This window comes from Aythya marila, assembly GCF_965140915.1.
Source record: "Aythya marila genome assembly, chromosome: 17".
NCBI lineage: Eukaryota > Metazoa > Chordata > Aves > Anseriformes > Anatidae > Aythya > Aythya marila.
In genome coordinates, this window is record NC_139058.1 from 8606654 (window position 1) to 8630704 (window position 24051).

At 37.5% G+C, this 24051-nt stretch overlaps 2 protein-coding genes across 2 annotated transcripts in view; one reads left to right on the forward strand and one right to left on the reverse strand.

Annotated features, from left to right (window-relative positions):
* Positions 1–12725, forward strand: part of GNAZ (G protein subunit alpha z) — a 67101-nt gene extending 54376 nt beyond the window's left edge. Inside the window, exon 3 of the mRNA XM_082774433.1 lies at positions 11873–12725. Within this exon, the coding sequence (XP_082630559.1) occupies positions 11873–12217 (345 nt within the window). The 3' untranslated portion in view covers positions 12218–12725. The remainder of the gene's footprint in view (positions 1–11872) is intronic.
* RSPH14 (radial spoke head 14 homolog) overlaps positions 1–22695 on the reverse strand; it is a gene marked incomplete at its 5' end in the record, with an annotated part of 93606 nt that extends 70911 nt beyond the window's left edge. Inside the window, 3 exons of the mRNA XM_082774434.1 lie at positions 21347–21465; positions 21656–21758; positions 22497–22695. Of these exons, the coding sequence (XP_082630560.1) occupies positions 21347–21465; positions 21656–21758; positions 22497–22695 (421 nt within the window). The remainder of the gene's footprint in view (positions 1–21346; positions 21466–21655; positions 21759–22496) is intronic.
* Positions 22696–24051: the final 1356 nt, after the last annotated feature.

A 24051-nucleotide genomic window follows, 5' to 3' on the forward strand; every position in this document is an offset into this window, starting at 1 on the left:
CCCACAATCTCCCTGTTTTGCAGTGGCATAAAGTATACATATACAAATAAAATGTCGTATTAGTTTTCTACCTTACTGCACTTCACATGGCTCATACATGCATGACACTGAAAAGAATTCCGATAGGAAGGACAGAAATAGGAAGCATACGCATGTATATATGCCTTTGACATATAGTAATTAGCTGTGCTGACATGGCAGATTACTACTGAAATAGCAATCCTGACGTCATTCCTGCTTTATTTACCACATAACCAGTCAGGATTTCCAGCAGGGTTTTAGACTGATGTAACATATTGCTTTGGTGATGGAATAATGAGTTTGCTCGTACAGTAAGCTAAGCTGCTAAGTAAGCAACTGAACATGTCTTAATACATTTGCAGTGGGATTTAGCCGTTCTAAGTCACACTTTCTAATTTTGAAATTTTAGAATTCCCTACATTTTCCAGAAAAGGTTTGGGATCCTAGGATTGGAAAGTAAGGATTTAGAAAGGCAAAACACTTCCATCTAGGCAAACCCCTCCTGGTTACCTTCTCCATCATGGGAGATGCCAAAGCTAGAAAGAGTTTTACTCTACTTTTATCATACCTCAGTGAGGTTCCTCATTTCTTGATTCGAGAGATTTAGAGAGTGAGGTGGATTAAGTCTATTTACTTTTTGCCAACAGAAACATAGTTTTTTCCTTTTGATTACTCCAAGAAAGTAATAATTCTTTGTAATTCACAAAATTATCATCTTTCCCCATTTTAGACCCATAGCTACTTGATCCTATGTGCTATTGCAAAAGATGAATCATACAATAGCCTTTTAATTCAAGTCTCTCTCTCCCTGAGCTCTGACCGGAAAGCTTTCATACGAAAGCTTTGAGGAGATGCTATATTACAGTTAGTGTCTATTTACCAAGTGTTTTTTTTTTTTTTTTTTTTTTTTTCTAATTACTTGCTATTTTGGTAACAGGGTCTTCCCTATTGCAAACTCTTAGTTGTTCTGGACAACTCTTTGCTGCAAAGCACACCTGTTCCAGAGGATGACCAGGGACATTTTGTATGTTTGGAAACTATTGGAAGAACAGAAGTAGCCATCTGTTCCTTAGCACATTCTTCCCCTTAAGCAGTCAATTTCTTGTTCTCATGCTTGGAGAAAAGTTTGCAATTAGACCCCAACAAGGCCGTCTGGAAAAGACATTGGCATTATCTTGCTTATCGTGTGTGTAATTTTGAAATTATAGGAGCGCACTTTTTTCTAATCACCTAGGTATTTGCTCCCCTCTGGATTCCTGAACTGGTCAAGACATTGCAGAGAAGAAAAACCCATTTTTAAACCATTATTTTCCCTCCACACTAACAGAATTTTTTCATAAATCCACTGGGAGTAGTACAGTAATTTATTCTATTTTTGTAATGGTCATAAGCTATAATCCTCTCAAGTTCCCTTTCCTGTAATACGCAGTTTTGCAATATTGTCAAAACTAGAAATACCTATTGTTGCGTACGTGAGTGGATATATCACTTATCTTTAGGATCGGTTGCTTCAGCCTTCATCTTAGAACTGTTGATATTTCACTTCCTACTTAAGATTTCCAGATGCATCAAGATGTCATCTGACTATAACAAAGAGCCATGTCATGCATAGCCCTTTGAAATGTGATAGGTGCACTACACAAATCATAAGCCAGCACTTAAAATTTATAAAGGCCTTGTACTGCCATGAATACTGTTTTCTGTTAGCTTTGTATTTACTTGTTTGTCATTTAATTGCACTTGGAAAGTGAAATCAAACTATGTTTCCATGTTAACGGGTAGACAGCAGTAGTCTAACTTCATCTTCTAGTGTTTAAGCATTTTCCTGCAGTTCAGCATTTAGTATATCCATTTGCTCATATTACATAATACTGAATAATTTTTTAGAAAAATAACTCCTGCTTGTAAGAAATATCTAGCAGGTGAATAGAGATCTACTTCACCAATTCCTTATTATTCAATACGGAATTATAGTGGATTATATAAGGAATTTTAGTGGATTCACAACAAGTTTAACACCTAAATTCTGTGAGTTACCTGGTACTTCGGTTTCAAAACGGATTTTGTATTTGCCACCTCAGACTAATGTCCTCCACTTTTCCTTTTTGGAAAAAATGTTAACTGTTACAATCATTTTGCCTTTGAAAGCAGGACAGACAGTTTACTGAAAACCAGTTATGCGCAGAAGGTGCTTTACCAATGCCACATCTTTAAATTCAATTTCCATTGAGTAAGTTTGTCAGCATTGATTAAGGTTATTATCATAACAAAATACAAATCCTATTATCATAACCACAGTTCTGGCTAATCTGTTTTACTGTTAAAATTCTAGAAATTTGGTTTTCAAATTTGGGAGGGATATATATTCATTAATCACTGCCCTTACCTAAAACATGTCAGCTGACTTTGATTTCTCTGTACCGTAGACTTTTACACTATCTGACCTAATTACAGTAATGGTTGAGTGATGTTTCAGTATTCCACACAAATTCTACTGCACTTTCAGCAATTTATTGTTTAATTGCCCAGAACCATGCAGCTGAATTTTATTGCTTCAGCAACTCCCACAACTTGGCAACCATCTTCCTCCCAAGATTATTAGAGATTCGTTCTAGAATTTTGTGATATTCTGTCCTGTCTGAATCCTGACCCCAAATCCTGTTACCTTTACGAATAGTTTTATCCTCAGTAACAATACATATTTAGATGGTTTCACATAATTTTTGAGTTGCTGCTAATTTTCCTTTCCTCATAAATGTACTACATTCTTCTAATTGTCCAAAAATATCGTTGCATTGCTAACCAAATTAGCCTTGCCTTTTCTCCTGTGATATTAAGAAAAACCTTCAGCTAAGGTTCTTTACTGTGAGTTTTTACCTTCCTTGATAATGGCTGCTGCCTCTGGTGTTTTACTGTTAGAACTCATGTTGATGAAAAATTATTCATCTTCCCTGTCTTTAAATTACTTTTAATCACACAGAATTTCACAGAATTTCTAGGTTGGAAGAGACCTCAAGATCATCGAGTCCAACCTCTGACCTAACGCTAACAGTCCCCACTAAACCATATCCCTAAGCTCTACATCTAAACGTCTTTTGAAGACTTCCAGGGATGGTGACTCCACCACCTCCCTGGGCAGCCTGTTCCAATGCCTCACAACCCTTTCAGTGAAGAAGTTCTTCCTAACATCTAACCTAAAACTCCCCTGGCTCAACTTAAGCCCATTCCCCCTCGTCCTGTCACCAGGCACGTGGGAGAACAGGCCAACCCCCACCTCGCTACAGCCTCCCTTGAGGTACCTATAAAGAGCGATAAGGTCGCCCCTGAGCCTCCTCTTCTCCAGGCTGAACAAGCCCAGCTCCCTCAGCTGCTCCTCGTAGGACTTGTTCTCCAGGCCCCTCACCAGCTTCGTCGCCCTTCTCTGCACCCGCTCAAGCACCTCGATGTCCTTCTTGTAGCGAGGGGCCCAAAACTGAACACAGTACTCGAGGTGCGGCCTCACCAGAGCTGAGTACAGGGGGACGATCACCTCCCTAGCCCTGCTGGTCACGCTGTTCCTGATACAAGCCAGGATGCCGTTGGCCTTCTTGGCCACCTGAGCACACTGCTGGCTCATATTCAGCCGACTATCCACCATCACTCCCAGGTCCTTCTCTGCCTGGCAGCTCTCCAACCATTCCTCTCCCAGCCTGTAGCTCTGCTTGGGGTTGTTGCGCCCCAGGTGCAGGACCCGGCACTTGGCCTTGTTGAACTTCATGCAGTTGACCTCAGCCTATCGGTGCAGCCTATCCAGATCCTCCTGCAGAGCTTTCCTACCCTCAAGCAGATCGACACATGCGCATAGCTTGGTGTCATCTGCAAACTTACTGAGGGTGCACTCGATGCCCTCGTCCAGATCATCGATGAAGATATTAAAGAGGACCGGCCCCAGCACCGAGCCCTGGGGGACGCCACTAGTGACTGGCCTCCAACTGGACTTGGCTCCATTCACCACGACTCTTTGGGCCCGGCTATCCAGCCAGTTTCTAACCCAACGAAGCGTGCGCCAGTCCAAGCCTAGGGCAGCCAGTTTCTTGAGGAGAATGCTGTGGGAGACGGTGTCAAAAGCCTTGCTGAAGTCAAGGTAGACCACATGCACAGCCTTTCCCTCATCCACCCAGCGCGTCACTTTGTCATAGAAGGAGATCAGATTCGTCAAGCAGGACCTGCCTTTCATAAACCCATGCTGACTGGGCCTGATCGCCTGCTTGCCCTGCAAGTGCTGCACTTCTAGGTCCATTTGAAAAATCTATAAAGTGGTTCATCATCAGTTTAGCTGGAAAGTAATTTCAGGCATGATGTTAGTAAGAGCCTCTGCTTATTCACTTCTCAGCTTTGTTCTAGCCACTATGGTTGCACTTGAGAAATATAATTACATTTAGTAAGTGGCTGTGTGTGTGTGTGTTCACAAGGACATTCAGGTAAATACGAGGAATTAAGGATATACCCTTCTTGTAGGGGAGCAGAAGGATTGTTTGAATTGCAAATTTAGTACTGTAGAACAGAAAGGTTCTATGAATCAGGTGGTCTCCCTTGGAATTAGTCAGATCTTAACACTCTTTTAGGTTTATTAAACTTAAGTTTGAATTAAAAAAGCCACTAAGCCCCTGTCTTCTAGTCTTAATATTGTGTAGCCAGCTCTAATAAGCATTCTTCTTCCTTAGACAGGATGTTAAACAAAATCTGAAGCATAGAAGGGTCTAAAGAAGCAGCAAGAATGAGCTCCTCGAATAGGGAAGATGAGCCAAGGGTGACAGGAAGGCAGGCAGTAACCTCTGACGAACAATGCAATCTACCAGTACCCAAAGAGGAGCAGAGCAGGTCCATCAGAAGTATCAGATTCATCCAACAGTCCAGATTGCTAGATAACTCCAAAGCAATGAGGCAGGTCTAGAATCAAGCCAGAAAGTCACATGGGAATCAGTGAGGGACACAGTCAGGTATAGACACAGCAGCAACATAACTCAGGCAAAGACTAAGGTTGAGCGCTTCAGCTTCAAAGTAGCTGCAGGATAAAAGTGAAGGCTTCCAACAAGTCTTACAGCTCTTTTCGAAGGTTACAAAGCTGCTCTGTGGCAGAGCTGACCTTGAGTACACACAGCTAAATTCTGACAAAGGCTCTGCTGACACAGGGTAGTTACCATTTTGATGAGACATTTTAGTCATTTGGACAGGATATCAGCTTAGTGTAACAAAGGTATGTGCAAGACTATTTCTCTAAAGGCTGTTGGGAACAAGATAGACTGCTAGGTGCTTTTTTCTTGCAAAAGCTGTGGATTAAAGAGAGTGTAACTGTTATATATATTTTTTGTTGTTGTTGGACTTTTCTTTGTTCCAGTAAATTGCATGAGCGGACTCCCTCAGTGGCTCTGCCAGGAATTATGCAAAACAGAGCAGCATACACAGAAAAATAGGCTGGTGGGGTAGGATTATTTGAACTCCTGCTACTGCTACAGCAAATGTATGTGAAATCTCGTTTTAAGCTTCCCTACACTGCTCCTCACTGTAGGGATGCATTTTTGATCAACTTGTATCTGAGTAATCCTCAATGTTTTCTTAGTTACGTTTCAACTCTTCTCTCCTTCTGGTTTCTCTTATTTATAAGCAGCTTCCTAACACCCTAAAAAGTCAAATTTCAACAAGAAAATATTTTTCTTTTCCAAAACTCCGATTGAGACACCCCGTCTTTGTTGCTAGAATCTCTTTATGTGTACCCACTAGCTATCAAAATTTGCAAAATAATTTTGTAGGTCTTTACAAATTATCTAATATCCTTACATCTGTCCTTATCTCTGGTCCAGTTCTTTGTAGCTCCCTCTTTATCCTTTCCATCTTTTGAACTGTATTTGTTTACATTATTCCCTCTCTCTGAAACATCTAGTTCCCTGAAATCATTTCCATATCTAGTTCTATGTCTGCCTTTGTGGTCTGCTTAATTTACATTGCATACTCTTCAAACAGAAATTCTGGTATGAATTTTCTGGAATTGTATATACTGATGCTACTAAGCAAGCATTTCTCAAATCAGAAAAAGGGAGTAGAGTGGATGATATGCTTTGGAATGTAGTCTCCAAGAAGAGAGATAAAAGTAAGCATTCACCTCACTGGTGAGATAGTTACTCTAGCAGGGACAAGGGCATGAGGGCATGAGTATTTTATGCAGAGAGGGGACAAACTGAAGAACAGTAAGAACACTCAGCGTTTAATCTATAGTTAAAATATTTTTGTATGCGAGTTGTGAAAAAATTCTCACCTTTAATAATTACAAGGTCCGGCTCTGCAAAATCCATGTGCAAATTAAGGTTGAATGTGCAAGGCCGGAAGTGGTTATTACCACTTTCATGTTTTGTTGTCTTTTCAGCAACCAGAATTTTCCTTTCTTTTCACCTCTCTTACTAATGCATTCTGGCTAATATTGATGCACTCTTACCTTTATTAACAAGATTTTATAGCTCAGATAAGTCTATGCAAAAAATTTCACAGGAGATAAAGCGAAACGTCTATAAATTCAGCTTCTCTCTTCTTATGCATATGCACATTCTTTAATGCATTCTAACATATACTGCTCTTTTTTCTAATGACATCGCTATTACGTGATCAAAAGATCATCAGGTTTACAGTAGCTTAAACCTGTCGGTGCCCTTGCAAGCATTTGTTACACTTTACAATTCATGGAAGAGTTTTAATTCTAATTTTGTCCTTGAACTCCAACAGAAGACTTGGTAGTAAAGTTTTAAGTATTATGATTCACTACAAAATAAATTAATAAACACAAACCTCTTAAAATGTAATATCCTGCTGGCATGAATGTTCTGAGAGATTGCCAAAAACCTACATTAGCTCTAAAACATTTTTTTCCCCAGGCAATTAGTAGCAAAAGCATTTCAAGTGAGCTAAAAAATTCTTGTAAGGTTTTATCACATACAGATTCAGGAAAGTAAAAAAAAAAACAACATGATTATTTGGAAATAGCTGTGATGTTTTTGTGGATTATGTGTTGTGTCATGATTTGCATGGTGGAAAGTAAAGCACAAACCCTCAAACAGATTTTTTAAGTTACATTTTTACATCTATAGATCTGTCTGTATATAAAGTAGATTCAAGTGTCAGATGATCCCACCTTTACAAAAGAAGAAGCAAACAAAAAGAAAATGTAGATATTGTATAATTTTGCTTACATTTCTGTACGTCTTAAAAGACTTGTGATCTAGGCTTTGACATGGCTACACTCTGTTGCTGTGGCAGTGTCAGCCATCATAGGATGCCCCGTGTGTTCCTGGGGCTTTTAAAATAACCAGAAACTGACAAAAGTCCTTGGTTTCATCTACAAACACAGAATTATTCATTAAAATCACTAAATCAATGTCTTCATGGAACTTGGAGAATAGAGGAAGTGGTTCTGACCAAGTTGATCCACAGCAAATGACAAGGAATAGTAACAGAAATAAAATGAGCAAAGTATAAGAAAGAGATAACATGTAAAGCTTAGATAAAACAGTCTACTCGTGTTTCAGCAACTATACGTTTTTAATTGGTCATTTCTCTTTTCAGGCAAACATACTCTTTCTTCTATTAAAAGCCAAAATCTGCCTCTCACCTCCAAATTTCTGAACAGAAATGATGGCCAGAATACTTCCCAGTCAGACAACAACGAAAATACATGGAGACTAGATTGTTTTCATCCCCCCAAGCACAAGACAGACAAATGGAACACACATATATTTGCTAATAATCTTGTAAACAAAATAAACTTTTTTTTTTTTTTTTTTTTTTTATCACAAAGCCTGTCTTCCCTTAGAAACAAAACATATTGAATATACAACGAAATGTAATACCTGGAGAATAATCTGTATGGAATGGGGGAATGGGCAGCTCATACCGGTTAAACAGTAAATCATAGATCGACATTAGAAGAGAACAAAAGAGTCAATTACTGCAGAAGAACAGGTGGGAATGGTAGAATTTAGTGAAGTGTTACAGAGGTTTTAAAACCAGTATCCAAACTATGCAAACATTCAAAGTATCGTATCTGTTGGCACAGTGCGGAACACAGCCACTGTATGCTACGGCACATTTATTTGGTAGGAGGAATACATTACGTTATGCACAATACAAATCTGCAAATAATTCTGTGTATTGGCTCTGATTCCTTATTTTCACTGGTTTCTGTTAGTAAAGTATAAAAAAGAAACCATGTTGATTCTCTAAATGTACTTGACTAATATATCTGACATAATGTGTTTATATAAAAGAGTGATAAAATGCATAGCTGTTTTCTAGCCTGCCCAATTCAGTCTTCTTATTTGCAGGAAATACAATAAATACAAAGATAGATGAATGCAAGTAGTGTTGTGAACTTCTGTAAAAATTATGTTCTTTGCATCAGTGTCATAAAAGAATACTGAGCATAGAAGTCCATCAAAAAGCAAATAGTGTTCTATTTCAGTTGGGAAGAATGCTTGTATTTTATATCAGGGATAAATGCAAGAAGTCAAATTAATTTTTCTTCTGTTGTTTGTTACAAGAGGGATTTCTGAAAACAAGTTACTTCCTGTGGAATGAGATTGATCTGGCAACAGTTTCCAAAATTAATGCCAAGATCTGGGCATGTATGACAGACCATGTCCATGACAGATGCGTGAGAAGGGCTTGAAAACCGGACACTAAAACATTCCACAGACTGAAATGTGTCTGTGGTTCACCAGTTGATCAGTCTTAAGTTAATACTGCTTCTGTGCTTTGAGGAATTCAGCTAAAAATCTATGTGATTCTAAGAAAATTTTCTGTGTCTACCTATTAGTAGCTTTTGATTAATGTATTTTGTTTGTTGAAAGATCAGTCAGCAGATAGGAATGGAGAGGGTCTGAGAAAAAGACTAAAGAATAATAAAAAAATGTTAGGAATAACATGCTATACATGATCCTTTGAAGAACCCTACAGTGCTCTGTTTCTGCCAATCCAAAATACTTTTGACCACAGTACAACTGTTAGGCTTGAGTTGATTCCAGGCTTTTTGTTTGTTTTCAAGAAACTGCACTTCTTTGAAAAATATAAGTTCTGTATAAACATTATGCCTTGTGGAAAAACTGGGAAATCAGGTTTCAGTAATTTCTAGGATTTTTACTAGACATTTGCAGTATTATTTTTCTCCTACTTAAATAAGAAATACCAAATCATCTGCTCCTACTTTCAGATGGCAAAGCATATCCCTATATAAAAAGTTTGAAAGCAGACAGTTGCTCTTCCTCTGATGACTCCTCTGAAGTCAGTAAATTCATAGATGTTTATAGCTTTTTTAAATTTATTTTGATATTTTTATTTTTAAGAAGGGAATGTTGAAAATGTATAACTCACACTTTGGTAACTGATATGAAAATGGCCCATGGAGTTTAAAATAACTAACAGCATATCATCAAGCTGAAAAATTAGTTGACCTAAACTTTCAAGAAGTGAATAACTGGCAAACAGATCAACAATTCTAGTTAAATAAAAAGAAGAAATTAAACACATGTTACTGAAAGAATGCAAATTTTCAGCCTATTATCTACATCTCAGAACCTGTAATACCTTCAGAATCTATATAATTTCTGTAATAGTTTCTTAAATTGTACCTTATTGCACTATTACAGTTCTTTATCATACTTACTGTAGCAATTTATTCTTAAATGCACGTGTTTATTAGAAAAAGGAAAAAAGATAACATATCTAATCACAATCAAATCCCCAAATGTGAAACATATAGCCTGGTCACTGTTGCATTGCTTGAATTGCCATGAATATAAATCTGTGAGGCCTGTAAACACAACAAAAATATACTAGCTTAATATTCATGGTGTTACATCTGAGCTGTAGTCTCTCAGGGAAAATCTAAGGCTAGCATAAAAGCTAAACTGCCTCTCCCTCCCAGACTTTAATTCACAAGGATAACTAAGTTATCAAAATGAAGACCCTTTGCCTTTGCTGTACCTACGATGCCCTCTCAGTTTGTTTTGTTTTTGGACAAACTTGTGTGTCCTTAAGCTATTTAAGCCCTTTATAATGGGCTTAAGAGAGAATTTTAAGCTTGTTTGGAAGTGTATCAAATAAACATTAATTACACATTTCTTTAGTATAAAAATGAGTGTAACTGAGAAAAGCAAAAGTAATTACTATAATTTTTTTATTCAAGTCTTCTGTTTTTATGGAAATGTCACAGAAAAAGGAATAAGCTTCCACGTAACAGTGTAACGACCTACCCATGGAAACCATTTTCATTTATGATTCAGGCTGAAGCACTGTGAAGGGTAAAGGGAATTGTTCTGTCAAGTCATTTAGTCGTTTTAGATATGCTAATCCCCAAGAAATATACAATGGTTATTTTACTTAGTCTTCATATTTTGTTTTTGTGGAACAATAATAAACTCCAGAAGGATATTCTTTAATGTGATCAAATGTTATTGCTAGGCAGAAGGGGTTATTCTGATTTGTAACCAGGACAGTGTGAGTGATTTACTAAAATACGTTGTTTTGTGTATATTTGTTTCTATACTTTTTTCCTAATGCATTTGCTGTACAGAAAAAAAATACATATATATATATATATTTTAAGCCCTTTCATGAATACAGCCTTTTCCTACTTTCAGCAGTACAGGAACAAAGCTGAACTGGGAGAGAATAAAGGACCACTTATTCCAGTGTATAGTTTTATTAAGAAAAACTATTGCTGGATATTGAAAAAGATTGAAATGAAATCTTATTGTTTAATTGTAATAGCTTTCCTTCAGAGAGAAAATATGAGTGCATGCCTTAGAAATGTTTCATGTAGACAAATATCTGACTAAGTATTGGAACACGCTGAAAAACATCGACCTTTAGCAAAAATGCTTGATTGAGATATTTCTGTATTTACTTTTGACAATACAACAATCTTTATTTTATTCAGCTCAAATTCTTTTCAAAACGTTCTGTTCCCAGTAACCTAAGCCTTCCGAGAGCACAGGGTACCATGGACAGCTCCACCTGCACCAGCAGTACTGGCAGGAGCAGCGCTCAGGAAGTACCAAAACGGCCGATGATTTCCAGCAATTTCTGCTTTCGGTTTAGAGCAGCATTGAATTGCTACTTCCAAATATGCAACTGTGTTGGTCATTCTACATTTGGTCATCAATAGAAATGCTTGTTCAGGGCAGCAGACAGAGAGATGTTAAACACGTCCGGCCAACTTCAGCTTTTACCTTTAATTATACAACATACAAGTTTCCTCAACACACTAGAATGTGGTTCCTTTTCTCGTGTACCTTTCCAAGTCTACTATTATACAATGGGGAGAAGTGAGACCAGGAAAACGTTGGAGTGTGTACAGTGTGCTAATCCACACATGTAATGATGTAGTGTTATAATTGTGCTATAGTATTTTAGTCTTTAAAACTTCAACCACAGAATCTTGCAGTAGTGTGAAAACCTTAGAAATCAATTATCCCTTTTATTTAAAAAAAAAAAAAGTTTATATTGCTAACCTGATTTTGAACTCAACCATCTTTTCCCAAGTTACACTTGCTGTTTCAAAATGTTTAGTGTTAGACTTGCCCTCATAGTTGTAATTTATTAAAATAAATAAATAAATAAGAGTCAGTCTCTTGTGAAATGTATTGTAACAAAATACATGAATTAAGGTTCCTGAAATTTCACACTCAGGTAAGATGGACAGTCACCAAACAGAACAAAGTTCTTTCTATAAGCAGATTTTGCACGTTAGCAGGCATAATAATGTACTCCATGTGCTCTCCACAGTTATGCTAAAAGACTATTATTGACCTTGTTTTCTCTCCTACAGAGTCGAATGGCAGAAAGTTTGCGTCTCTTTGATTCCATCTGCAACAACAATTGGTTTATCAACACTTCCCTCATCCTTTTTTTGAACAAGAAAGATCTGCTGGCAGAAAAAATCCGGCGTATCCCCTTAACAGTCTGCTTTCCTGAATATAAAGGCCAAAACACTTACGAGGAGGCAGCAGTCTACATCCAGCGCCAGTTTGAGGACTTGAATCGTAACAAGGAGACCAAGGAGATCTACTCACACTTCACCTGCGCCACTGATACCAGTAACATCCAATTTGTCTTTGATGCAGTGACAGATGTCATCATTCAGAACAATCTCAAATACATTGGCCTCTGCTAAGAATCCTTGGGCTTAATCTGTTTTACCGAAGCGATTAAAAAAGAGGCTAACCACTTCCACTTCTAGTGGGAAAAATGGGGCAATGCTTAGTAGCCCAAGGAGAAAAAAGGGGAAATCTGATGTATGTACACAGTTCCTCTTATGCCCCCTTAACCTGTTACATTATTTTTCACAAATATATCTTTTGGAGAGTGAGAGTCTCCTCTCTAAAAATCACACGTACACAAAACAAACAAACAAACAAAAAAAACAAACAAATCCCCCCCAAATGAAAAATAAACCACACACACACACACAAAAATCCAAACAAAAAGAAAAAAAGAGATTGAGGCCTAACTCTGTGGAGATGTTTTCACCACAGTCACTGCACTTTTATTCCATTTGTTTCATTCCATTTCCTACAGTGGGAGTGTTATCATGTTCTGTGTAAGAAATAATTCTTCATCCAGTTGTCCTAAAATTTTACTGACGTGAAGATATAAAGCTGGTGAGTGACAGATGAACTCATTTGCATGGTGTGGATCAGAATGGTTGTGTTGGGGAGAAAAACTAGTTCAAATCAGAAGCTACAAACAGGAGTGTTTAAGCAAAATACTACTTAAAAGTTGTAGAGAATGGGCATGCACCCACAGTGCTGGTATACAGCCAAACTAAACACACGTACATCATGTATGCACATGACTCACAGCATATACTATGTACACACTTCTGCTTTACTTTATCATGGACACCTTGCCTGTTAAAGGAATTGTTGGTGTGCAACTGTTCTGTGATTTCCAAACTGACTATCAGCCCTTTCTGCTCTTTAAGGCTTCAAAATATGCAGCAAAACTACAAGAAATGAATCTATGAATAGGCCAAATTAAGGTCAGTGTTTCTTCTACTGCTAAGGAGTTTTATACATCGAAACAGTCTTCTTTTACATCTTTTTTTGCCAAATCTTGTGGTGTTTCACAAAAAAAAAAAAAAAAAGCAAACTATATTTAAGAAGTAGGTTAGTGTTCCTTTTTTAATACAGATAATAAAAACAAATCACAAGGCAGTTTTTTAAATTATTGTTGTAGTGTCTGGACTGCTGAATGTGAAAGTTGCCAACGGACAATTCTGTTTCACTGCTCCAAATAACTTCTGGGAATCGTACTATTGTAAGAGATTTCCCAAGAAGCAGGAGCCATGGTGACTATATATGGTGTAGTATATAGCCTCCAAAGTCTTCTTCTGTTGGGTTTTTAATTATTTTAAAATGTGATGTATTATTAGAAGGTTAAAGATGAGCGATATGAACAATAACTAAATGTCTTGATATTTCAATTTAATAATTTAAATTATTTACAGTTTAGTGAAGTCAAGAAAACTGAAGAGATGCATTCCTCAGCTCCAGGTTTCATCTCATAAAGAAACACTACTGGATGGAGTAACATTCTGGCAAAGGTTTGAATGCATAAGAAGCTCTGTGGGACTATACTGGAAAATCTCAAATGGATCATATAGACCCAAGTCTTTGGTCAGTTGATTCTTTCCCCTGCCATAGAAAAGACTTCTTAAAGACTTCAGTGTAAAGTTGGTGTGTAAATATATGTTTGATAATTGTAAAGCACATACGTACACAGAGACACAGACACACATGCACACTGGAAAATATCCTTCTACTTTTGTTCCCCCTATGTACTATGATTAGTGCAAGAAATCTCAGCCAAGGGCTCCAAGAAACTTAAAACAAAATGGTTAATAACATCAACAATTAAATTGTCCACTTAAAAAATAAATAATTCAAACGATACCAAACTTGTCTATAGTGTGTTCATTACTTAATGTTATTATACAGCTGTTCCTTAATTGGATAACATTTGCAAACCTTTGATTCCTCTATGACAGACTGCTGAGTTTTGTTAATTTGCTCTAGAATGTTTCCTTCAGTTCATTCACAAACATTCAGCAAATTTCAATTCTGAGCAACTCAGAAAGTTTTAGGGGATGTCTTCCATTTAGTATCTTTACAAATTCTGACTGCATGTTGTTCTTGTTGGATACTTTCAGGAGACAGTAGCAATTTTAGGAGAGAAGCCATGGATCAAGATTAAGATGAAGCTACAGGAAAGAAACTTCTGAAGCTTACCCATATATTACCTTACACAAGCACACACTTTGCACTGATGATTTTCACAATCTCTGGGCTTAGAAGTAGTCTAGGTATAAGCATATAAATTTTTGAATAGTCCATGAAGTTGGTCTCCTAAACCTCTATTTAAAAAGTGAAAAATATGATAAGTCCACATTTTTGTATTACTGAACTCTGTATGTCTCCAAATACCAATATGAACTTCCATCTGGCACATGCTTTTGAAAGATAGGCTTTAAAACATAGAAGTATTTGTGTGGGTTTTTTTTGTGCCCTTAAAAACTTTGTTTTAAAGTGCTTATATAAGGTCACTGATGGTTTTTCACCGAAGTTCTCCTAAAAACTCCATCAATTCAGATTCTCCATCAACAAGGTTCTTTAAGAACATCCTCTAACTGCAATCTTTAAAGGTCTGGGTGTAAGAAAATTTGCAACTCTTGTAGAAACAGCATATCATTCTTATAGGAGGCTTCTTGTTTTATTCGCTTAACTTCACTTGTTAGAAGGTGCTAGGCAAATAATATCCCTGGAGTTTAAACAGAATTTGATTTAAAACCTTCACCCCACTAATGGTTTCTGAGACCAGCTGAAAGTACTTTACAGTGCCTGGATAGTTTCATTTCTTTGTTTCTCAGCATTTCTACAAAACACAACAAAAAGTCCTAACCTTTCTCATGTTGTATTTAAGAATCCTCCTTTTCAACTGTTTGAGGATATCTAAATTCAAAGTAGGTTTTTTTTAAGTGACATGAAGTATTATGTTAGTGGTGAGCTGTGACTGCCAAGAGAACTACAATTCACTTGAAGGCAGTGGTTCAAGCAGTAATCATTTTCAACCTTACTAGAGAATGCAACTGGAACCAAAAAGGTTCTCAGAGTCTCAAGTCATGGGTTAAGACTTGCAAAGTCTTCAGTCCAGATGTAATCAGTAATGGGAAAAATCCATTTGATTTTGTAATGAGGTATTTTATCCCTGTACTGAAGTCATACAGCTCCTTTAAGCATACCCTGGTAACAGTTACACCTGAAGGACAGAAGTAAATGAGCCAATGAGGCTGCACCTCAGGGGTATAAAACCAAACCTTTTGGTTTGGTATGTCAGGCAGGGAATATTTAGCTCTTAGTGGAAATGAGGAGGTGCTATTACCTGCTTGTGGTGTTTGTAGTCAGGCTGCTTGACTTGGTGAGTTTACTAAAAGCTAATTATGATAATTGATAGTACAATCCACAGAGCCAGTCTAGAATCCCTTAATATTGGTTTACTGTTAAAGTACTTGAGATCTCATGTGGTGTTCCTAGTATAAATTGCTTTCTATAGTGTAATATACTATCATTAGATAATTGTGAAAAAGGTATAAAATGAGTGTGGACTTCCTTTTCTCAATGTTTGGACTATGGGATGGTATGTCTCCTTCACCTCTGGCTTGTGCGGTACTGTGGTCGCTTTGGAGTGATGAAAGAAAAAACAAGAAAATGCTGGCCTTTGTTAGGGCATGTCTTCAAGATAAGAAAGCTTAGTAAGAAAAGCAAAACCTGAAGTGTAGTTAACTTTGAGGAGGGTAAGAGATCTTTTCTGTATAAAAATCTTTATTCAGTTGAGAAGGTCCTTACAACATTAGTACCACAGGCAACCTACAACAAGTTGAGAACCTAGGATATTTTGTCGAAGGACTAAAGATGTTTCCTAAAGAAAAAGAGTCAGTCCTTAATTTATCATTAAATGAAGATTATTTGGGGAGGGAAAAGAAAAAGTGAAGCAGTGCATGTTATGTTCCTATTTAGTTTAAGAAAAACATAGGAATGGGGATGAATAAAGTAGTAAATAAGTTAAATAATCAATTCATTTAATCACGTTCTCTGAACAGCAATGGCTAGCTATTAACTTTCTAATAATTTAATTCCTATGATGTTTTTGATTTTGATGTTCTGAGTTGATTACTGTTTTCTATTTGAAGAATTCAAGATGTTAAACTGTTTTACACAAAAAAATATTTTTTCCATTATGTAAGAAAAAATTGAGGTATAGGAAGGTTGAAAAATAAAAAGTCTGTACACTGAACAGGTGCTGAAATGAAATCCTTTGGCTCTCAGTCTTTCACCTAGATAAATGATGCAATTAAATTTGCATCTATATCCTCAGTTCTCAGGTTTATCAGTGATGCAGTGCACTGCCACCTGAAAAAAGTATTAATACAGCTGGGATTTCACTTCACCTGGGCAACGATGACATTCACAGAAGAGATGTTCCATCTGCTGCAATATGAATGCCATCTGTCCTTCTATCATTTGCATTCCATGCAACAAAACAGGTTTCGAAGTTAAAAAGGTATCCTTAAACAGTCCTTATCCACAGATTTGGTTGGTTATAATTTTACAAAGGTGGGATCGTGGAGACAGTGAGGGTCAGTAAAATAGAAGTGTTAATCTATTGGGCTCTTCCCAAATGGATGCTCCAACAAGCTTTAAAAATCCACTGTATCATCCAACCCACCTCAATCTCTGCCTGGAAGGGTTAAGTACACTTAAAAACAAAAAGATCATAGCTAGGAATTATTAAACTTTTCCACTATTAAATACACCTTGAGCAAAAGATAACTTTTTTTTTTCCACAGTTGTTTGTTTGTTTTTGTTATTCCCCAGGTCACTCATTGCATAACACTCAATGCTAAATCTCAACTAACTGTTTTTACAAAGAGTGAAAGTTTTTCTAGTAATCTTTCGTCGCCTGTGTTCTTCATTTTCTGTTGCTGCTGGTTCTGCTGCTTCTTTCATCCTCTATTGAATACATACATGTATCTTATTTTTGTCTTTTTTCTGTCCATTATTTCTTGCCATTAAGTTGTTCTTTCCTTGGGAAATACTACCCTACCCCTCAGTGTTTTCCCAGTCTTAGTGTACTTCTCTATTCTTTGGTGTTTAACAATTTCACTGTTATTGGAGGGTGCTGCTATACATTTTTAAATTTAGGAATCATAAGTAGTCTGTAAGTGGATTCACTTAAAATAACCACATTTTCCTAAATTACTCCTATCTGGAGAAAGACCAGGTGGCCTGGCACAGAGCTAGCTGGAGTCATTGACCACCTTCCAGTAAACAAAAACAAATTTACTCCATGCCAAATGCATGTACAGCTTATGTTCCTTTTCAGCTACTATGGAGCATACTGACTTTTGGCTCTGGAAATTTCCTCTGCTGTAGGAAGCATCAGAAATTTAGCTGAGGAATGCTTTATTAGTTGCTAACTTCCTCCAGCTGCTACAAGACTTCCTAGATGTGAGTGTAGAAGTAAATACAAAGAGAGGAAGCCAGATGGCTTCTAGACTGGCTGAAGATGGCTGAATTACCAGGCAGAGGCAATTCATTTGACATATTGCACAGATAAAGAAATAACGACTCTTATTACCTATCGGAAAATATTTGCTGTTCTCCCTGATAACTCCTCAAATTGCCTCATAGCACAGGAAGCAATTTAAACACGTTTCTGTTTTTTGTGTAAGAAACCATCTGTAGGTGATTTCACCCCATAATAAAAATTCTGCTCAAGGAATTATATTCCACCCCTTAAACACAGGCATGTACATTTTTAATGTACAAAATACAGGCATATGCATACATTCTATATTTTCTAGCTAAACAAGAATACATGCCTCAGAACAACATCTCCAGTAGAGAGTAACTGATCAGAGATGCTTTCAAACACAACATGCTAGCTTATCATCTACACCACTCATTTTACAGACTGTATGTAGCTGACAGGCTGAGAAGTGCAGTTTTTTTTCCTATTTTCCCCTCCAAAAATGTCGAAGTATATTGTATAAGAACTTGGTCTGGAGAATGCTATGCAAGACTAACTTAATCTAGGCAAGGACTTATATTCTGAATGTGTCTTGAAGGCTTTTAGTAGCACAGAAGTTGACAGAGTAAATAGTCAAAACTTCCAATCATTTCACAGCTGAAGAAACTAAGCTTTGGAAGAGAATTTCACGTAAAAAGGCAATAATTCAAGTGTAAAGAGAATGTGAGCAGTATCATATTTGGTGAGAGACTTGAGTACAGGATCAGAAGATAAAGTTCTGCCTGCGTCACAGATGTAAATAGTTCCTCTACATCCACTTTAAATTTCTTCATAAATAGAAGGGGGTGGGGAGGATATAGGGGATAAATTGGCCCACATAAACATGCAGTACATGAGCACTGCAAATACATCAGGATTATGCTAAATGCTGAGGATTAATGAAGGAAAATAAATGTATTCTAAACAAAGATACCTTTTTCTAATAGAGTAACAACTCTCATTACTTACAGTTAGAAGGAAACTTTAATGAAGGCACTGATGCACAGAACTTACCAAATAACTAATTCAAAAATTTGTTAAATACTTTTTTTTCTCCTCATACTACTAACTACTCTTTGCTACTTCCCTCATACAGGTTTGTGTTATTGATCACTTGATTTGAAAAACCTGCTTCTTATCTGCCACCAGTACCTGAAGTGGGAAAGGCAAAACAGGGAAACAGCCATCAGCCTTAGCTCATGAGAAAGCTCACTGAAAATGATCTGCCCTTCAGAACTGTATAAGCAACTTGTACTAAACTGGGACTGGATTTGGAAGCTGCTCTTTTAGTGGCAGAGGCTTCTGCTCACCTCATCTGCTGTGAATCCTTTGCATTCAACCAAAGGCAATGTCCTGAGGGGGGAGAGAGCTGCAGCTGGCTCTCAGCTTTTGCTGAGTTCTCAGTGCACCAGGATTGATAATCCTTTCACTCCAGGAGGCAACCTGATCCCTCCTTGTACAGTATTATCTTTTATTTTCCCCCTTATCACCAACCTGGTGCTTTATAGCCATGACAGTTCCTGTCAGTGGCTCCTGAACTAAGCAGAAATATTCAGATGTCTGCAGGGATACAGATGGAACAAGGGTAGTAGACCTTTTCTTGATCCCTAAGCAGCAGCATGGTGCTCCATTATGTATCCTCTACTTTGGACAAAATATTGATTTCTGTAGAATTATTAATAAGCAATGTTTTATGTTTTGGCACCACCACGAGCGAATATTGCTTACTGCTACAATACATCTCTAAACAGAAATGATGGTTTTAATAAAATACTTTCTATGTAACCCTTGTTCTTAAAAATTGCTTGATCTGGCAGTCTCCCCATAAAAGACTATTATTTTCAAACAGGACTCTGCTATTATATTGCAACCTTTAAATTAATACTAATGTCTGAAACGCTACATTATCTTACCTTTTAAAAATTCCAGCAGAGTGTGAACTGAAACTAGTTATTGTTATTGCTGCCAAAACTTTCAGACAAGTGATAACTATCAAATTATTAGCTAAAAATGTATTCTGAGACATCTTTAATGAATAGTTCCATATAATAATAAGTATAGTAGATTTTAGAATAGATAAAAGTAGGTAAGCTTTAAAATACCTTCAACTTCCATTGAAATATTAAAAGTAAATCCTTAAAAGGATTAAAAAAAAAAAAGTCTTCCCACTCTGTCCAGATTGAATTCTGAAGTGGCTGCAATTGAAATACTTAGAAATATGCTACAATGTGTGTTGAATGTCTTTAACTTTACTAGCTTCAAATTGAAATACTAGTCTAAAGAAAAAAAGATTTTTGAAAATCTAAGAGTAAGCATTTAAATATTGCTAGTATACACTTGCAATAGTGGACTTAGAGAACAGATTAAAGATCAAATATTAGTTTATGATTCTTTATCCCTTGCTGTTGCTAAAATGAGTATCAACTACCAGCTATAAAAATTTCAGCTTGCATCCCATAGACGTTCAGCTCAAATCAGCAGAGTGCATTCAAAAAGCCAGCATAAAACTACTAAACTTTATTGGAAAGGACATTTAAAATGTAACCTTTTTCCATTAAGTCCAAGAACCTAAAGGTGAGCAGGTGTTTACATAGAACGTTAGCTGTTCTTTGCATTTTTGTCTCAAATTCGTATCTAAAAATCTTTTGTACAGCAGTTCCCAAACAGTGAAATTTCTAAATTCTACATTGTGCACACATCTGAAATTTTCACCAGTAAAAGGAGACAAGTGGTAAGCTCCTACATTAGATGTGGCTAGATATCTAGTAGTCTAAAGGTTAGAGCTATGCAGAAAGTTCAGGACAACAGGGAATGAACAATAAGGCTTACAACTGAATTATGCAGTAATAACCTGTATGGATGAATGCTTAGTAACTTCTACTGATTTACAAACATTTCCATCAACCAGAATAGTAAGGTTTGAGACTAAGATTTAGAATCTGTAGAATCTGGATATAAAAGTAACAAATCTGCATAAATTCCACTAGTGTACAAAAGATTTAGAAAACTATAAGCTATGTATGTGGTAAAAATAATCATGTACAATGGCCTATTCTTGTGGTGAGTTATACACTCTCAGCTTAAATTCCTTTATCTATGCATGAAGCATTTAAAAACAAGACACCTGACCCTGATGTAATCAACCTAGCTTCTGTTTATCTCACTGGAAATGAATTCTGCTCTGTTGATGTCCATTTATGTAATCTTAAGCTCACCACTTATGATAGGTCAAATCTTTTGGCCCTGGAGATGCTGATTTGTCTCCTGCTGTGCAGGGAGTATAGGATGACTAGCTCAATTTGGCATCTTGAAGTTAAGTGATATTTATCATATTTTTTATCTTACCAATTCAAGCCATTTAACTGTATTATCTAGCTTTTGGTACTGAAGGGCAAACAGTATTTGAATAAAATATTGGAAAATACAAACTTCAGTGTTCCCTGAATCATCCCCAATTTTTTTTTGTCTTTTTTATTTAATTTACCACCTAAAAGCATTATCAAAGAGTACATTTAAGAAACACTGCCTACAAGCATGGGCTCAGAGACATTAATAGACAATCTGTGGAATGCACAGTGCAATTGACTGGTAAAATAAATCTGGAAAAGAAAAACTTAAATTCACCTACCTATCTCCTTTGCTGATTTACATAATCAATTACAGATTAATCCCCTACCTTCATGTAACTTTGCCATCATTTCAAAAACTTGGTGTGCGTTCTTCCGACAGATATCTACTGGATCATCCATGAGCTCAGCGAGGGCAGGTATTACTCCCTTTTGTATCAACCCTTGCCTACAAGCATTGGAAGACAGATTTAACTATGCAAGATACATCTCAAATATTTACTAGATGCATAACGTTAATTGAATACTCTTATTTACATTGCACTTATCTTTCAAAAAAATTAGAAATTCTGTTTTTATTTCTTACAGAAACTTTATTGCATCCCGCAATATTCAGTAAATTCTGGAATTATACCTACCTGCCGACATTATGCATTGCCATTATACAGAAGATTTCTGTTGTTTTTTGTCGTACAGTACTGTCATGATGCAGTAGCAAATTCTTCAGGTTCTCCACGAATCCTTTGAGACACAGTAGTTGATTTTAGTATTTCTTACCTTCAGCATTAGTTTAAAAGAGCAACACTTGTTTTTACCTCACAATTTAAGTGCAAGCAATCAGAAATTTCATGTTGTCCTGCAGGTGAAACTCTCAATGTCGCACTACAAGTACAGCAGAAACTTAAAGACCTACTGTCAAAATGCCATGCCATCAATCCTCAATGATCTTAATATTAAAATGTATATAACTACCCCCAAATAACTGGCGATTTGACAGCTAGTGAGGATAGAAGAAAGTTCCCATTGACTTAATTTTGTGTTGAATAATGCTGCAAACCACCTGGGGGTGGGGGAAAGGAGGAGGGGTACCAATTTTTCTCTGCTCCACAATAACTAAAAACTTTTTTCCCCTTTCTGAATATTTTTTCTATTTTATTTGATCTATCATAAAATTTAGCAAGACAACAAGAAAAAAGGCTCAGTGATTCTGCACTACTTTTGTATTTGGGGAGTAATAGACCCTGTAGTGAGCATCTGATAAATTCTAAAGTGAGTATACTCTTAAAATAGCTGTTAGATGGTATTATAACATGCTTTACCTTTTAAAGTAAAACAAGTAAGAGATCAAACCCCCAAAATTTTCATGGCTTTTTTCTGTCATCAAAGATATCGCAAGGAAAAAAATAGGGCACAAGAGTAAAGTGTCCCTCCCCTCAGCCATCACCACCATGTCAAAGCTTCCGATACCAGACCACTTACCTATTTGTATTGCCTGGTAGACTTTTTCTGGGTCATGGACCAAATCACAGAGTGCCATCAATGCCCGCTGCTGAGTCAGCAGCTCGGGAGATTGGATCTCCTCGTTCAGTTTAGGAAGGGCCCTCCTTCCAAATGCAATAGGCGCTTTTGTGGGGTCTATATCTGGGGGAAGCTGCACTGAGATACGAGTGCTCGCCATCCCTAATTTCCCTGGGAAAGATACCCCTTATCACTAAAAATACTCCAAAGTGACTGTACCTGGTGACAGGACAGCTAACGAACCAAAACAACGGCTGACTGAATGCAGTTCTGACTCCTAAGAGTGCAATTTTAGTACATGCTCGTTGTTAGAAAGCTATGAAAGAGGCTAGAATGGTTCGTCAGATGAATCTTCTTATTTAGGTTGATTTTTTTCTACTGAATACCGTAGAATAAAAAAGCAATTCGTTAACGTCTGTCTGAAAGGACCGGCGACTGCCGCCTTCCTCGGTGAGGGAACGGGGCCGCTGACAGAAACGCGTCGCCTTGAATACTGAAAACTGCTCAGCTACAAAAAAAAAAAAAAAAAAAAAAAAAAAAAAAAAAAAGCAGCTGCACGGTGAAGAAAAAAAAAAAAAAAACACAACCCTACCTAACAACAGCTTCTCTCTCTTAAGAATAAGCCAAAATTCTAAATAACGAAAGGCCCTCCGTCCCAGACCACACAATGTAAGGCCCCCATCTCCCCCCCCCCGCTGCCTCAGCGCCTTCCAACGCCTTTCGCGCCCGCGCTCCGGTTGCCACAGCAACCGGCTGTTTGCGTACGCCCTGCTCCGTGAATAAACGCTACGCAGCCAAGCGCTCCTTTCTCTCTCCCGTTTCAGGCCTTGCGTCTATAGCGTAAATAACGCGTTTTACGGTAGCTGTTGCGAATGAGTGGCGTCAACAGCGTAGTTGGTGAATAGGAAGCTGGGTCCCTGCTAGCGTGGGACGCGGCGGGCTGCTGCGGAGCGCGGCAGGCCCCTGAGGGACGGGAGAGCGTGACGGAACGGGGCGGGAGCTGCCGTGGTGCCGTGCTCTGGGGTCCCTCCGCACCCGTGTCCTCTGCAAAACCGGGAGGGGGGCGTTCGTGCCCTGTCCACAGATTATAAAGTATTTTCACTTGACAAAACTGGAAAACAATCAGGTTGAACAAGAGGCAATCAAGTTAGTGGCGGTGACATAGTAGGCTAGTGACATGAGGTGTAAGGAGGCTGGGGAGTGTAGTAGCTTTGGGTAGCTTTTTTTTTCCTAGTCTCTACAGTGTGGTACTATAAACAGCTAGACTGCGTACCAAGGGTTTCCATTGCAATTAGGTAAGCTCACATAACTGTATTCGTTATTTAGTCAAATTTTTAGTACGATTCAGTGAAATAGTATTGTTCATAGGACACTACACAGGGAGCACACATCGTAGTGTTTATAGCAGAGCTTTTGAGGTGGTCTGTGTTGTCAGTGTGGCCTGACATCAGCAATAAACTGAACAGCTTGTGCTATGAAAGGTTATTTCTCTGCAAATAGAGAAGTTACTCATATT